The 16,627-nt window shown below is 36.9% G+C and overlaps 2 protein-coding genes across 2 annotated transcripts; both read left to right on the top strand.

Annotated features, from left to right (window-relative positions):
* The first annotated feature begins 1 nt into the window (after nt 1).
* si:dkey-9i23.16 (uncharacterized protein LOC571915 homolog) lies at nt 2-7,315 on the top strand. Its single transcript, XM_056456712.1, has 6 exons — nt 2-113; nt 652-768; nt 1,135-1,245; nt 3,685-3,741; nt 3,827-3,967; nt 5,355-7,315. Exons 2-6 carry the CDS (start codon nt 682-684, stop codon nt 5,460-5,462), a joined length of 504 nt encoding a protein of 167 aa, XP_056312687.1. The 5' UTR covers nt 2-113; nt 652-681; the 3' UTR covers nt 5,463-7,315.
* Nucleotides 7,316-8,245: 930 nt separating this feature from the next.
* vps37c (VPS37C subunit of ESCRT-I) lies at nt 8,246-16,129 on the top strand. The gene is made up of 5 exons (XM_056456710.1): nt 8,246-8,780; nt 9,146-9,254; nt 11,952-12,123; nt 13,057-13,139; nt 15,353-16,129. The coding sequence occupies exons 2-5, from the start codon at nt 9,162-9,164 to the stop codon at nt 15,980-15,982; spliced, it is 978 nt and encodes a 325-aa protein (XP_056312685.1). The 5' UTR covers nt 8,246-8,780; nt 9,146-9,161; the 3' UTR covers nt 15,983-16,129.
* The last annotated feature ends 498 nt before the right edge of the window (nt 16,130-16,627 follow it).

The raw sequence follows: 16,627 nt of genomic DNA, 5'->3' as shown, positions 1-16,627 counted from the left end.
AAGAAATGGGGGTCTGTCCGGCCCCCTTTTCTCCCTTTTCTCCCTCAAAGTGTTTTTTCGACCACTTCGTAAAGCCTCTTTCTTTCTAGGATTCTCCTGAACAACATTTCGAGGTAAGTCGGTCGCGTGTTGTTTTAAATGGAAGTTACGTTTAATAAATCCCTATCTATGTTATTATTTATGTTTATATAGACGAGTGTGAGTTTTATGATGGGAACTATCTTTAAAATCGCGCGTTTGAAGCGGGCAGTTGTTGTTTCCAGTGGTTGTTATGTGTCTTTGTGTTTCTAACAAATAAGGTCTGTTTTGGACATCTGGCCAGTCCAGCCTACTTAAGGAGATGAATGCGTACCAAAGGTTTTTTCTCTCTCTCATAACCCTCACCCTTTTCCTCCGCAGTGCTGTTGAGCAATCGGAATTGTCTCAAGCTGCGCTACTCTTCTCTCCAGCCACATTTTCTCTGTTACATATCCGCCCACTTCCTCTCCTCACAAAGATGTTTTTCTCCTCCAGCATCTGTATTCCCGCAAAACGTTCCATCAATCCGGGGGGATCAGATCATGTTTCAGTCGGACTCTCTCACCATTATGTCTGATTGTAAGAAGCCATTATAACTGCTGATCTGAACTTTCAAATGTTCCTGTTTTTCAGGACATCACTTGCCTTTCTGCTGACTTAAAAATGTCCAGCACACAAGCTCATTCTGCTGACACGGATCCTCCCAAATGCCATCGTTTGTTTAGGTTCCATGACCCTGAAGTGGTGGCAGTAAGTGAAGACGATAATAGATAAATAAATTATACAGTATTTAACTGTAATATGAACTGTATTTTACTGTAGGACAGTTATGCAGTGCCTTACTGTATTTTAAAGTTGCACTGAGAAAATGTATATTTTACAGTAAAGATATACAATACTGTAAATACATTTAGAGCATAGGTCTCAAACTCCAGGAATTGAGTTTGAGACCTATGATATAGAGCAAGATAAATGGTATTGTATATGTAAATGTAGTATTTTTGCTGTAATTGATTTACAGTAAGTTACTGGTGAACTGGAGTCTACAGGAAATTGTTAATAGTGTAGAGATGTTTTGCTTAATGTTGCTGTTGTTTAATGTGTGCATTTTTCTAGGTTATGGCAATACTACTAGGTCTGTTCCAGCTGCTCCTGACTTTATTAACTCACACCGTCAGCCTTGACATGAAATATATGTTCGTGTGCCCCATTTGTGTTGGTTCTGTGGTAGGTTTATTTCATTACTACTTACACACTGTAGTTGTTTTGGCTGTTGCTTTTTAAAATAACTTACTTATTTACTCCCTGGGCCGTTTATATCGAAGTTGATATTTAGCTGCACCATATTGGTGTTTCGTAATTTTTTAAGATGTAGGTCGTTAGCCCAACCCCTAACCTGGAGGACCAGGACTTACACACATACAATATTGATCTTATTCTTCAATGCGGAAGTGTGTGCGTTTTTGCGATTGTTTTAGAACTTCCGATTCAGCCGCCTATGGGAGAAATGACTAGGAATAATAAACGGCAGAAAATGGTCAAACTACTTGCTCAACAAACAAGTGTTTGCATAACAATACAGACAAAGTAGAATAATATTGTAAGAAAATATCAGTTTGCAACACCAAGCAGCAAAACGAGGTGTTTTTAACGTCTAAAAATAAATGGAACCGAATGAAACCGGAAGTCTCGAGCCAAAATGATTCAAATGGCTGCGCCCGCTCGTACGTGAAGAATAAGGTGAATAGAAAATTTAGCTTACCCAATTCACCTATAGCCCATGTCTTTGGACTGTGGGGGAAACCCAAGCACCCAGAGAAAACTCACGCCAACACGGGGAGAACATGCAAACTCCACACAGAAATGCCAACTGACCCAGCTGGGGCTCGAACCAGCGACCTTCTTGCTGTGAGGAGACAGCACTACCCACTGCACCAAAATATGATTTTCTTTTAATAGTCATAAAAAAATGTATTTACCTTTTAATCAAAAATGAAAAATTAAATCAACATAAGAATGAATTTTGAAGGGTCACGTGACAGAAGATTGGAGTAAGAGTGCTTTACCACCATAAATAATTTTTTTTACAGTTAACATTTAATTGTTTAAGTATAATACAATTAAAAACAGTTAAACATTTTAACTGTTAAACAATTAAACAGTTTACATTTTACATATATACATATTACATACGGTGATCAAGAGAGCTTAACATGTTGCAGTTAAAGAAAACACATGCAATTATAAAAACACCAGCAAATTAAGAAAAGATCTTCATCCGTTTGACAGCACACATGTTGAAAACCCTCACAACGTAAACGCATTTAAAACTGCGCTGAATTTTCTCATAAAGCAAACAAATTATGAAAACGCACTGCATTTTCTCACAACACTTGCAAATAGCATGGAACACAACAGAAATGTTTCAATGAGACCCAAAAATGTGACAAACCTGGCTATTTAAGTTTTGCTTATTTAGGCTAATAAAATACAAAAGACAAAGGAATCAGAATGTTAAAATAAACAAACAAAAAACTCACCTTTCAAAGATCACCTACAACTTCACTGAGCAATAGTCACGGCACAGTGGCGTCTGTCACGTTTTAGGCTTCCTTTGAAACATTTCCATTGCACAGTTCCATTCTTTTTGCAAGTGTTGTGAGAAAATGCAGCACGTTTTTGTAAATTGTTTGCGTTGTGAGAAAATGCAGTGTTTTTGTTTTTACGTGTTTGCGTTGTGAGGATTTGCATCATGTATGCTGTCAAAACGGATGAAGATCTCTTCTCAATTTGTATTGAATGTGTTTTCTTAAATTGCAACACGTTAAGCTCTCTTGGCCACCGTGATTATAGCCTTAGTAAACAAAAAAGATAGAAACATGTAAAAATTTCTGTTTGTTTTCAACTCTTGACCCTATATTGCAATTTGAAAAATAATAATTGGGTGGTTTTGTAGCCATCTGCATAAAATATAATTAACAGAACTAAAATAAAAGAGAACAAATATGCAAATCAAAATAAGCAATACTTTCTTTCTAAAGTCTAACAGTATTCAGGTAAAGAAACTGAAGAATAAAATCTAAAATAATAATAATTCCTTACATTTATATAGTGCTTTTCAGGACACTCAAAGTGCTTTACACATTGTGTGCAGCACCCACGACACGACAGCAGTTATATTATGCACCACACACCAGCTGATTGGTGGAGAGGAGACAGAGTGATGAAGCAATCCCCCTCACTTTTAGAGACAGACCATCTCATACAGCTGTCCCCTCCACTTTTAAAATGTCCGCCAAGCCTCTGCATGGTATAGTCTTCACTGTGTAAATACAGTGCAGTCAATCTACATTAAAGATACCAACGTTATCACATCATATGTCTAAGTACTTTTAATATGCTTAAATTGTTATTATATTATCATTTAATCAACAATTCACATGTGTTCAGAACTGTGGACACTGCACATCCTGTGATGGGACTATTGCGGATGCACACATTGACATGATGGTCCTGAAATGATAGATTGTGCCCTAATAATTGTAGGAAATAGTGACAGAGGCATCCTGGTGACCTTTAAGTGTATTGCACTAGTGATAAAATGTTGCACAATTGCACATTTTCTTCTGACAGACTTTACCCTTCTGATTTTTCTCCTCTATATAGACTATAATTGCCGGATCATTTGGTTTGGCATCTGAAAGAACTCCTAGGAGAGACCTGGTAAAGGCAGCTGCTTCAGAGCTTCTTATTGGATGTGTATTGTTAAACATTGTCCTGACATTGGTGTGTTTTTGCTCCCTTCAAGCTGAAGAACACTCTGATCTCTGGTCTTGCTGGACTGGTGGCGACACTGATTGGTCTTTTTCTGTACATTTATGCTACCAGTACCTCTCTGAACCTCCCTCCTTGTTCACCCAATCAACCGTGTGCAGAAAGACTCTTTCAAGTAAGTGCAAATTGTTTTTAAATGATTATATTGTTTTTAAAGGGCACCTATTTTACCCTTTTTACAAGATTTAAGATAGTCCTTTGGTGTCTCCAGAATGTGTCTGTAAAGTTTCAACTCAAAATACCCATCAGATAATTTATTAAAGCCTCCAGAATATGCCAAGTTTTGGTGTCTGAGTGCAGCGTAGCTGTTTTTGTAGGCTGTAGCTTTAAATGCAAATGAGCTGCTTCTCCCCGCTCACCATTCCTAAATCTGCTTCTCATTTTATTTATTTTATTTTTATTTATTTAATTTATTTATACAGGGACAAACATGACATGTTGTGCCAGAGTTAGCTATAAAACTAATTTACATCTGTAGTCCCTGGGCATAAATGTTGTAATAAATTAAATTGTAAAAATTATACATTTTACACTTACAATACATCATTGTCAATAAAATGAAATCAAATCAGTGGTGGCATATTTGATTTTGTTTAAGGCAAATTTTAAGCCCAGTTTTAAAACTATCAAAAGTCATGCATTACGTCAGATAAACAGCAGTCAGTGACAGAGACAGACTCAGATGAAGCTGAAATACCAAGTAAATTATTTCATGTATTTGTGATAGAGTCTATTCAAGTCTTTCTGAAATGATGAGTCTCACACAAATGCCGTTTGCAGTACACATTAGTGTTTACTGACACCTTGCGGCCAGGTTGATTATAGGGGTTAAGAATTACACATCAATTTTATTGTCTTTCTTACAAACATGCTCTATTTTAAAAACGTTTTGAACAAGAGAGTTGGAACAAATATTTTAATCCCAATTTATTTGCAAAAAAATGTTCTGTGGACATTATTGGACACAATAATACAGAAACATGGTGCCTGTCAATCAATTCAATGGGCGGGGAAACTGCACTCCTACATCCCGTTGCGGTGTGCCTCAAAATCACCGGGATTTGGATCCTATTTTAATGTCAGGAAATTTAAAGTTGAAGAGATTTGTTGGGTTTATATCACTTCAATATGACTGTACAAACAGCTTACAAAAGTTAATTTTCATGACAGGTGCCCTTTAAAACTATTGATTCTTGTTGATTTTGATTAATTCTGAGATATTTTGTCAAAACTTCTATTAACTAGTCTCTATTTTCTGTCTGTATGAAAATTGAAGACCTCTGGTCCTCTAAAATTATCTAATACAATGTATTTTAAATGTTAAGAATGTTACTTTTTTAAATTGTTTTCTCTATGTACATTTATGTAAAAGATTTTTTTGCTTTTCCATCACTAATAATCATTTTCTATTCAAATTTTAACTATAAAACTCTTTACAAAGCACTTTTTTTTTCAAACATCATATTCTGATGAACTCATTCAATCTCCTCTTTTTTTGACAGGGCTTTTACAAAGCAGTTGCCAGACAGCTATTGCTTTACGATATTGCAGCTGTGGTTGCTCTTAGTTTTCTATCATTCTCCGCATTTAAAGGATTGAGAGGTTACTGACATAACTTTTAATACACTATAACATTATCTTTGGTCATTTTAGCGACAATATTTTTTAGAAACTTCTATGAGGATTTACTACAGACCATTTCATTGTGGTAATATCATTGGACCCTGAACATTTCCAGCTTTTTGCCAAACTATTTCATAACTGTAACATGAGGCAATTCAATCAAAATTTAATGTTAAAAAAGCTATCATTATCAATATGTGGCTCTTTTTGGATTCTCGGGAGCTATAGAAATTAAAAATGTGCAACAAGAAATACGTTGAGACCATTGTTATTGTATACATCCCTCAAAATGGTCTATAAAAATAGTATTGTGCTTCTGTTTGATTGTCTTAAAATGTGAATTCACAATATTTTCTTGAACAAAATATAGATTTTAAAGTGTTTGTGAAACTATAGAGAGTAACCTGTTATACACTGTAAATACTTTACTCACTATAAATCAAAGTTTAATTGCTTTTAAAGGCAAGACACTACAGTTGAATAGAGTAAAAAAGTAATGTTCATCACCATACTTTTCCAACTGATTGATTACATTAAGATTTTTGTATCACATGTTTTCTTAAAGGTGCTGTATGTAAAATTTGAACTCTTCTAAAGCATAAGAACCCCTTAATATGTTTGCAGATATTTAAGAAACATGCTTAGTGAACATTTTTGTTTATCTGCAAAACAATGCTAAATCAGATATTCTGCTTTGAAAATGTAAAAATGAGAATGTCTGTCTTTGTTTTGGTCATTTAACTCGCCCTATACCAGTTTAGCCAATTATATTTCAGCACCCCGGGCTGTCTTTGTGGAAAACAGCGTATTTCATTCATTTAGTCAGCGAGGCTCTCAAAGTGTATGTCCGCGATCGAAATTCGACCTCTAGTGGACAGTAACAGCCTCTGAAATGAGACGCAGATTCAGAGTTTCACATGAGGTGGTTATTAATTAGCAAATAATAGAAATATGACGAACGTAAAACAACACGTTGTTGTCATAGCTACACACTGCGTAAGGAGATTTGCAGTGATCAGCAATTTGGCAGTTTGCACCAGACGAAACACGACAGAAATTTAAATACAGCCATTTAGAAGCACAGAATAGTGCACTTACTGCACTCTATAGAGAATGGTAACGTTTACAATCTAATTAATACATATTAAACCTCTTTAACATTATTAAATGTAGATGCTGAATCACTGACATGAGTCACAGCTCTAAATTTATTTTTAAACGGTTCATTTTATTTTCCAGATTAGAGGTGAACTATCTGCTGCTGCTTTCAGTAGTATGGCACTAAATATCATGTAAAATGGCATTCAAACTCACATTATTAGTGTTTAACACTGAAAAAAGCACATGACAAGCATCGTCAGTTTTCTGTTGTTCACCTGTTAGCAGGGCTGGCGCGTCCATAGAGGCGACCTAGGCGACCGCCTAGGGCGGCAGAATAGAGAGGGCGGACACCTCCCTCACCACCCGCGTCCTCAGTTACATCCGCGACCCCCTCCACCACAACCCCACCCCCTGTCTTCAATTTCATCCGCGATACAACCCCCCGGACCGCCTCAATTTGCTAACGGGTCACTTTCATTTTCACTTTCGAGTTGAGGGCGGCATGATCGTCCTTTGCCTAGAGCGGCAGTTCAGCTTGCTCCAGCCCTGCCTGTGAGAAATACAAACCATTTCTAAAATGTAAATTTCAGGTGTTAGTTAGGACAAAAACTAATTTTAATATGGAAAATATTCCATCTATGCTGTGCCGTTGCTTTTATTTAGAACACGACTGAAATCAGCTCCTGTTGGTGTCTGCAATCTGGCAACTTGCGCTTGCGTGTGTTTTGAACCAGGCGTGCAATACTACTAGGTGTCACACTTACATACTGCACCTTTAAATGTTGTTTGAGCAGGCAAATCAGGAAATTTGCATTTATTTTAGCATAAAACCTTTAATATTGGATGAAGCCCATTAAAAAAAAATTGTTAAGGATTTTGGAAATCTTTTTTATAACATAATTTCATAATATAATACAATCAGGTAAATTATGTATGAACGTATACCTCAGTAATAAAACTAAAGCTGTAATGTTTATTGTATTTATGTCTTGTGAAGCTAATTAAACAAATTTTGAGCTTTTAAAACTATGATTTGTAATTTAACACTATGACACAATTTTCTAAAATGTGATAAAAGAAATAAAATTTACTTTCCGAAGGACTGAAAAAAAAAAACGCTGCAGAAAAATTTTTGACAGGTGCTTTGCAGTGTCTCACCTTTAGTAAAAACTGTGTTGTCATATATAAAACCTGCATTGATGAACATTTATACCATTTTGGATACAATTAGTAATGAAACAAAAAAGAGAAATGTATGTGATATTAAAAAACTATTATAATGGTGATGAAAACGGCCTGTAAATATGCAACCTTTGTTTTGTATTATGTTCGTTTCGTTCGTGTCATTGATGTATAAAACCAATGTTCAAACATTTTTCTACAGTATTAAACTTTTGAATAAAACTACATCCTTGTCCGTGTGGTGAAATATTAGGACCAACCCTATTGCCATGTCACATATGGAATATTCCCGTCACATCGGGGTTTCCCTTTCAGTCAGCTGAACGTAAGAGCATACCATGTATTAGCAAAAATAGGGGAGGATGTTGTTCTATTCAATAAAAACGTACAACAGCTTTAAATTTTCTGTATCATTAAGTTTTTTACAAATAAATGTATTCCATAATCTAAAGCTAATGTCATATACTAAACAATAAATGTAAATTGTATTTGAAAGTCACTTGAAATACATCTAACTCCCCCAATCAAACCTACAATGGTTTCATCAAAGATGGCCGTGTTATCTGTCAACCAGAAGTGAAACTTTCCCTTAAGAATAGGAATATACTCCGTCAATTAACCTTCATTTGGATTGTTTTGCTCGAATTGACATCGATGCTGCTTTTACAGACACATATAAGTATGCCTTTCTGAGTTATCATTTCGCCTGGCGACGTTTTATTTTGAATGGCAAACCGCCTTGTCCAACTGCTGTCTTTTAAGTAAGCTAGCCGTCCAGCTAACCGCGGGGAGATTCCTGTCTCCGGGAATCATTTCTCACATTTATTTCCACTTTCCGCCGGGTTAAGTAACACCCGAGACCTGGTAGAGATTCTATCTCGTAGATGTTTCAAACAGGAAGAGGGTTTTAATGCTGAAGACGCTCGCGCTTCCGTCTACATCTTCACGTCACTCGCTTCCAGTCAAGTTTGATGTTTTTCCATGAGCACCGTGTGGAGAGGACTTTGATTTGCTTGTGCTTTGTAAGTATTTGGACATTTCATGAGATGTCCAGGCAGTTAGGGTTAACCTTAACTTCATTAGCATATTTTCGCCATATTCACTGTCTGAATGACAAAACTGGCGTAAGTGATGCAGATTGCTTAAATGTTTACCAGTCTTCTAGTTGTGGTTTGATATCAAACATTATGCTTAAGTACACACTGTTAGCCTAGTTTCAACCTGAAATCATGTATTAACCTAAAAATTTTAATCTGTAATGACCTACTCTTATTCAAACCTGTATTAACTTGTGGTGGAACTCAGTAAGAGATGCCAATCGCAGGCTAGCTTTATGATGAGCTGTAAATGTTAGTACAAATATGTAAACATTGTTGTGGCTTATTAGCTGTCCTAGCAAATCAATGGAGAAGCTTCAAGACCTCAGCCAGTCCGAGTTGCAGGATTTGCTGGACAACTTGGAGCGGGTGGAGTCTATGGCACTGGAGTCTGATGAGGTAGGATCATCATCACAGTGATGTGTAACTGCTTAAGGGATTAGTTCACCTGAAAATAAAATGTTATTAATTACTTACAACTCCCCTGAGATATTTGTAGAACCACTGAAATCACATGGAATGTTTTGACAGTGTTTTTGGTTCATTTTGGAGGATGAGGGAGCTCTCGGATTTCAGCTAAAAACATTTTTGGGTGAACTGATCCTTTAAAGGGAATAGCTTTGACATATATAGGCACAGTCATCTAATTCCTTACCCAAATCACGGTCCTCCTTCTGTGAAACAGGAAACTTTGTTCATAAATGAACGCTGCTGTGATTTAGATTGAAAAGGTCTTTGATAACAAGTCCTTATGAAATAATCTCACACAGCAATTGTGACTTTGTTTTAAAACATTTACTCTTTATCGTTTGGATTCTGCAGTGATGTAAAAGTAGATGTTGATTTTCTGTGGAGATGTGGTTTAGCCACACTATTACATAACAATCATCATAATATGTCATTTTGGCAGATTTAGAGATGCTAAAAAAACACTGCACTCAAGTGTCCATGGTTAGGTGTTTTTCAGGAGAATTCTGACTTGTTAAGAACACTAGTATGAGTATATAGTGTATATAGAGTATAGATTAGTGTATATAGAGTTTGTTGATGCTGATTGTAGTCTTCCTGTTTATGGCTTACAGTGCAACCATGAGTTTAATATTTAACATGAATGAGAAGCTCAGTGTTTATTGTTCTGTTGTTTAACAACATACTAGTGTTCTGATGAAAAAAGAACTGACTTGTTAAGATTGCTAAGCTCTGCTCACAAAAAACAGTGTAAACCTAAGGCGATTTCCCCATTAATATGGTTTTCTTTAAAAACTCACATTTTCTCTCTGTTTTGGCCTTTTGTCTGCACTTAAGATGGCATTTTTGCCGTTGTAGTGTGGACTGTGAAATTGAAGGCTTTCGAAAACAATGACTCATTTTCAGTATAGGGATGCAACGATTATAGATTTAGGTTGTATGTTTATAGTCTGAGGAATAATCATGGTTTCATGGTTATTACGATTATTATGCATTCATTAATTTCAAAAGACTACTAGTTTATCACATAAAAACTCCTTTTATTTAAAGTGTTTTTTATTGCTGTTCAACCAAATAATATAGCACAAAATAATAAAAAAACCTAACTATAGTCCATATTCCCTTTGGACTTCAAAATAAGTGAATAATAATAATAATTTTATACTGAAAAAATTACAGAACAATGAATAAATAAAAATAAGAATAAATAAAAATGTTATTTGTCTTATATAAATGTACAAATGTATATCAAATGTAGTCAAAGGCTGCTGAATCTTACTCCTGCTTTACTTGCAGCAACAACTCCAAGACAACACTGTTGGTCCATTGAAAAAACTTGGTGCCTTTTCCGGAATTATTGACGTGATGATTTAAAGAGCCAAAAGCTCAAAGCATCTAACATCTTAAAGCATGCACAATACAGGGACTATTTCAGTCATTTCAGTGTGGATTTTGGAAAACAAAAGAAAACAATAGCGTGGACAGGAAGCATTTTAGGCAAAAAATGCTATTTCAAATGAATCCAGATTAGTGTATATAGAGTTTGATGATGCTGATTGTAGTCTTCCTGTTTATGGCTTACAGTGCAACCATGAGTTTAATATTTAGCATGAATGAGAAGCTCAGTGTTTATTGTTCTGTTGTTTAACAACATACTAGTGTTCAGATGAAAAAAAGTAAAAAATATTGGTCCCTCGTTATTTGCGGGAGTTAAGTTCTAAAAAAAACCCCACAATGAGCGGAATCTGCGAAGTAGTCAGCTTTATTTTTTAATTCTAAATGTTTTAAGGCTGTAAGTGGATAGGACAGTAATGAGTCAGGAATCAAAGTGGGAGAGAGAGAAAGAGGGTAGGTGCGGGAAATGTCCTTGAGCCGGGATTCGAACTTGGGACGCCCTGAAATGCTACTGCACCATATATCAGCGCGCTAACCACTAGGCTATTGCGCCAACCACTTTATATACTTTTTCCTTAGATAGGCTTTAACATTTCACACTTTTCTCTCTTGTTTAAACAATCTCAAAGTTTAAACCCTCGAAGAAAAATAAGTCCAGTATCAAAACCATTTGATCTTCATTTATTTCGTGATGGCGCCCTAAAGCCGCATAACTTCTACCTACATTTAACATGTCCAGAAGTTCAACTTTTTGTGCGATGGTTAGCATCTTCTTCTGCCTTTTGGGTGCTACTGCAGGTGCCTTTGATGGTGCAGAACGTTTCGTCAACAATGTGGGGAGAAAACTTGCACTTCAGAGTCACACTGCTAGCGATTGAAGATTTATGTACATTTGGCAAGCTGAACTCATTCTGTATTGTACAGGAGACATGGCATGGAGGAGATTTATTGACAATGCTTTACAGCTAATCAGGATGCAGACACAATGCGCTGTAGAAAAAAAGGATGTCAAATTGCACATAAAAAATAAGCAAAGGTGTGAAAAGTGACCCGCGTTATAGTGAGGGACCACTTTATACAAAAATTCCATTAAACAGTTTTAAAAGTTGCTTGTCATTGTTAATGCAGTGTGGTTATCTCTCACAACCTCATTTGCTGTTGCATTAAATGCAGTAGAAATGGCTGTAGAGTTGTATCTTTGGTCATAAGACTTTGTCAATATTTTTCTTTTAGATCCAGAACATTCAACTGGAGAGAGAGATGGCTCTGGCTGCAAACCGCAGTCTTGCTGAGCAAAACCTAGACATGAAGCCCCGTATTGAAAATGACAGAGCGCGGCTGGTGGAGAAATACACTGAACTGGAGGCAGTGAGGGAGAAATACAAACAGCACTGTGTCCTGAGAGGTAAGGGACATGCTTATTGTGAAAAAAAAATGTAGGAATGCATTATGGGGAAACAGATGTGAAAAGAGATTCATTATTGTCAGCGCAGCTTTTCTGGAAAACAAGAAGCGAGTAGTTTTGTTCTGAGCTGAAATGATTTCTGATAGTAATGATCTACTTTCAGTTTTCCTAATTAAAACAGGAATATATTCAATAAGGCTATATTCAACACTAAAGCTTCAAAAATACTTGATTTAGTAATTTATTAGATTGAAAAGGCTAACAAAGTGTGTAACGTGGTGTATACCCACCAGCATTTTCAGTGTTTTCTTATAATATGAATGTAATTGTAATCATTTTATTTTATTTTATTATCTTCGGTTTTGTTTTTCTGTCGAAGACGAAATGCAAAATTTTGGTGTCGGCGTTAAATGATGTTTACAATAGTAAAGTAAAACTAAATCTTCGAAATATTTCATTTCAATGGCGATTACATGAAATTAAAATGACAGCTCTTTCAGCTTCTGTTCACTCTATAGTTAATGTGCATTGGCAAATGTCACTGTAGTTTCACATACTCTGAAAGAATGAAGCTTTGAAAAGAATTTTAACTGGATTTCTGAACGGAGCATGTTGTTCGGCCAGAAAATCTTCTATCTGTGCTCAAGTCTGTGGTCTAGAGCTGTTCTAAGAGCTTGTTTTGTTCTGCCACTGTTTCTCCTCCCCTTGTGACATGACATCACAGGATTGCTATGTGTCTGGCTTGTTTCTTCACTGTAGCCCCATTCTACTTCCTTAGTCCTTTAGTTAAAGCTTTTTCCTTTTGTTTAAAATTACGACACATTTCTGGCCAACTTGTTTGTTTGCAGAACTGTTCTCATTCCTCAGTTTCTTACAGACCTATTCATGCATCGACTCTGTCTCACTTCTGTCTCTCTCTTTCCCTCTGCGCAGACAACATCATGGGACAGGTGTCTCCGGAGGGGCTGTTGTCACGTCTGCAGGCAGAGGGCGCCAGCACAGAGGCAGAGTCAGAGGTGGGTCACCATCCCTTTTATAATTTACTTGAACATTCTCTCTCTTTTGGTGATCTTTGGGTTTTCATTTATTCGATCTTTATAATTGTCATTACTTGAGTAATGAGTAATTCTTGTACATTCAGATGGTTAACACACATTTTAATGTACTCAAAGCCTATATTTTTTATGAAGTACAATTATAAAGTTTGGAAACATTACAAGAGTTTTACTAATAAAATGCATCATTTTATCAGCAGCTTAGTATTTAATTCCATTTTAAAAAGGGTATACATTTGTAATGCGCTAAAACTAAAATGTAATCAAAGAAATAAAAAACAGATTATTTTTAGGGATGTGATTCTTCCATATAAATACAGATTTCCATTTTTTTCCGAGCTTAATGGAGCGGCCCCTGTAATTTCAGTAAATCTGAATTTTTTTTTGTGAGGGGGTTGGGGGGTCTCAGTGAGGTTCATCGTCATCAAGCAGACGACCTGATTCTTTGCGCCTTCATTGTACAGAAGAAGGAGCAGTAACTGCTTCATTCCGGACGTCATTCAGGGATGTAATTGTAGACCTAGACCTGTAATGATATTTTGTAGTCCTATATTGTGCGCGTATGACAAAGCCACTGACGATATGCCAGATTATAAAATGGCTTTGAATGTGTGACTGGCTGTGCACTTGTTCCGCTCTCACATTTGCCTCACGACCACATGTGCTCTATGTACCTTATAAAAAAGCCAGGAAGCACATTTGTTATTATCCTCTGCAAGTCATCTGTCCTTATGTCTTCATTTATTCGGTGCTATAGCCTAGCACCTGAAATGTAATGCCTGAAATTTTCGTAAGTTTAGATGATATTACAAATGTATAAAAATATAATTTATAATTAATTAAAACTATTAAAAAGCAGGGACCAAGCCGAAGGAAAAGAAAGTGATAAACTCTTTTTAGCGATGTATGCTATTTTTTTCAGGGATGAATGTTAAAGTATGTTAGGCTACTCAATTCAACTGCACTTAATCTTTTTTTAACTGTTCCAATTGCTGACTGACTAGTATTTATCATGTGGAATAAAGAGTCTACTAAATTACAGGAAAAATTACATTCTGTGGACACAAGAACAGTAAACCGAGGGGGGTTTATCTTGTCAAACTTTTTAGTGCTCTGCTAATAATAATAATGCTAATATTAGATTGAGTCCATCTACATGGACACCGATAATCTGATTTAATATGATTAAGACAATACTCTGATTAAGAGTTTACCATGTAAACAGCGATTTAAAAAAAAAAAAACTATAGTCATTTTCCGAATACAGTCATGATCAAACTAAACAGAAATCGAATTAAGACGTGGAGTATGCCGATTTAGTCGCATTATTGAAGTGCAGTACAAACCAGTAAACACCTTAATCAAACTATTATCTTTGTATAGGATTTTCGCCGCATTTTGCGACAGGATAGTCTATACGCACACGGCTGTTTGACACTATTCTCTGCATCTATCGGAGAATCAGTGTCAGTGAAGGACCATAGACACCTGTATCATGAAATGTGGAGGTTTTTCTCCCCATAAGGCGTGCGGTATTAAATTCCATTAAAAACTACACTTCTCCAGCAGTTCATACTCGCAACCAATAATGTTTGTCACGGGGGGCATGCATGAAATGTTCCTGAATGAAAGTGAAAGTGCCAAACTGTAGTTAATGTTGACAAATTAAAAATGAAACACCCAAAATTACATGAAATGCCACAGGAAATGTGGATAGCGTGGGGACGCAATGACATTAATCGAATTATGTGCTATAACACTTAAAATGGGATTATGAAAGGAACATTCAAAACTCATGTAAACACTTTAATCTTATTATTCTCTTATTCAGATTAAGGCGAATAATTCGAGTGATGTTTTAACTTTACTGGCAAATCCATCAACCATCAGTCATTACTCCAGTCTACTAAGAAAATCGTAATCCTTCTAATGACTCTTTGAACAGAGATCTTGAAAAACTTCTTTGATAACATTAAGAATGTTTTGCAACATTTGTAAAACTTAAAATACATTTGAAAAAACTAAAAGTGTAAAATCAAAAGCATTGAATGCTACATTTGTTTTGAATTGTAGTTTCGAGCTAACATTTTTCATTGCATAATTTTATAAAGGTTTGATCTTGTATTGTCCCCAAAGTGTGAAGATTTAAAAACAACTCAATGTCTTTCTCTCAGGTTTTAGCGGATGAGTTTCTGGAAGGTTCAATATCGCTGGACTCTTTCCTCGAACGCTTCCTGTCCCTCCGCTCCCTCGCTCACACGAGACGAGTGCGCATCGAAAAGCTGCAAGAAATTCTCAGCCAAAAAAGCAAAGGGATCGGGGATGCTACAATGGCATCACAGCCCTGTGCCAATCAGGATGCTGCATCATCATCGCCGTGGCAACAACAGCAGCCCCAGCAGCAGCAGAGCTCCAAAATCAATGCACCCTCCAACTCCTCCAGTTCTGCTCTCCCTTATTCCCCCTATCCCGTCGCTCCTCCATCAGCCTCCACAGCAGGCAGCACTAACCCCAGCACAGCGTTTCAGCCCTACCCCAGCCAGGGTGCCCCATTCCCTCAGGCGACAGGCTTCTCAGCTCCAAGGCCTGCGTTTGGTCCCCCAGCATGCCCATATCCCACCCAGGCCCAGTTTCCTGCCCCACCGTTTGGGCAGTTTGGTCCCACGCCCGCCCAGTATCCCGCTCCATACCCGCAATACGGAGTGTACAACTACCCCACAGGCCCCCAAGCGTCATCAACCCAGTCACCCCCAGGTAGACCGCTCTATAGGGCAGGTTTTGGGGTACCACAGCCATACTCCTGAGCCCCTCTGTCTGTCTGTCTTTTCTCATAATCCTCCCTCTTGTCTCTCCCACCCTTCCCCTCCTGCTCTGCCCTCTCAGATTTGTGGTTTGCGTACACATGTCACATCCTGTTCCTGTCTGAGGCTTATAAAGACACTTGAGATTGAGCGTGTGCTTGTTTCCATGACCCAACCTCAGCCAGAGACTCTATATGAGCTAAAAAGGCTTGATTCCTGTCCATTCTGAAGCATGTTTTCAAAATCTCTGATTATATTCAAATGACAAGATGCTTTTTTTGTGTTACAGCTCAGCCGTATAAGGCTGTTTCCTCGTTTCCTCAATGATTTAGTTTAATCTACTGAGAAAAAACACGCCACACTACACGGAAGCGTTACATTAGCGTTAGGCGGAACTCTTGTCTGTATGGACCCTTGTTGACTGAGTCAATCCAGAAAGCACAGCACTATTCTCCATTCTATAACAGATTAAAAACTCCTCAAATAAAGCCAAGATTATCTTTGATCATACATTTAGATGACTTCCGTGTGTGCAGATTTAAAATGTCACAGGATGCTTTGTGTAGCAATCGCTCCTGTTTGCTCTCTCTTTTTTTTTCCTTCACACCCTTCCTTTTATTTGTAATACCGCTTGATCGGAAGGAATAG

The sequence above is a fragment of the Danio aesculapii genome, chromosome 1 (genome assembly GCF_903798145.1).
Source record: "Danio aesculapii chromosome 1, fDanAes4.1, whole genome shotgun sequence".
NCBI lineage: Eukaryota > Metazoa > Chordata > Actinopteri > Cypriniformes > Danionidae > Danio > Danio aesculapii.
This window is presented reverse-complemented; position numbering and strand designations above follow the sequence as displayed.

What these genes read in the sequence shown, in the direction of transcription:
- si:dkey-9i23.16 (XM_056456712.1), top strand. Translation starts at nt 682, where the DNA reads ATGTCCAGCACACAAGCTCATTCTGCTGACACGGATCCTCCCAAATGC. An exon ending in CCATTTGTGTTGGTTCTGTG is followed by an intron (nt 1,246 to 3,684) that starts GTAGGTTTATTT and finishes TCCTCTATATAG; the next exon opens with ACTATAATTGCCGGATCATT. An exon ending in GAACTCCTAGGAGAGACCTG is followed by an intron (nt 3,742 to 3,826) that starts GTAAAGGCAGCT and finishes GCTCCCTTCAAG; the next exon opens with CTGAAGAACACTCTGATCTC.
- vps37c (XM_056456710.1), top strand. Translation starts at nt 9,162, where the DNA reads ATGGAGAAGCTTCAAGACCTCAGCCAGTCCGAGTTGCAGGATTTGCTG. An exon ending in TGGCACTGGAGTCTGATGAG is followed by an intron (nt 9,255 to 11,951) that starts GTAGGATCATCA and finishes TTTTTCTTTTAG; the next exon opens with ATCCAGAACATTCAACTGGA. An exon ending in ACAGCACTGTGTCCTGAGAG is followed by an intron (nt 12,124 to 13,056) that starts GTAAGGGACATG and finishes CCCTCTGCGCAG; the next exon opens with ACAACATCATGGGACAGGTG.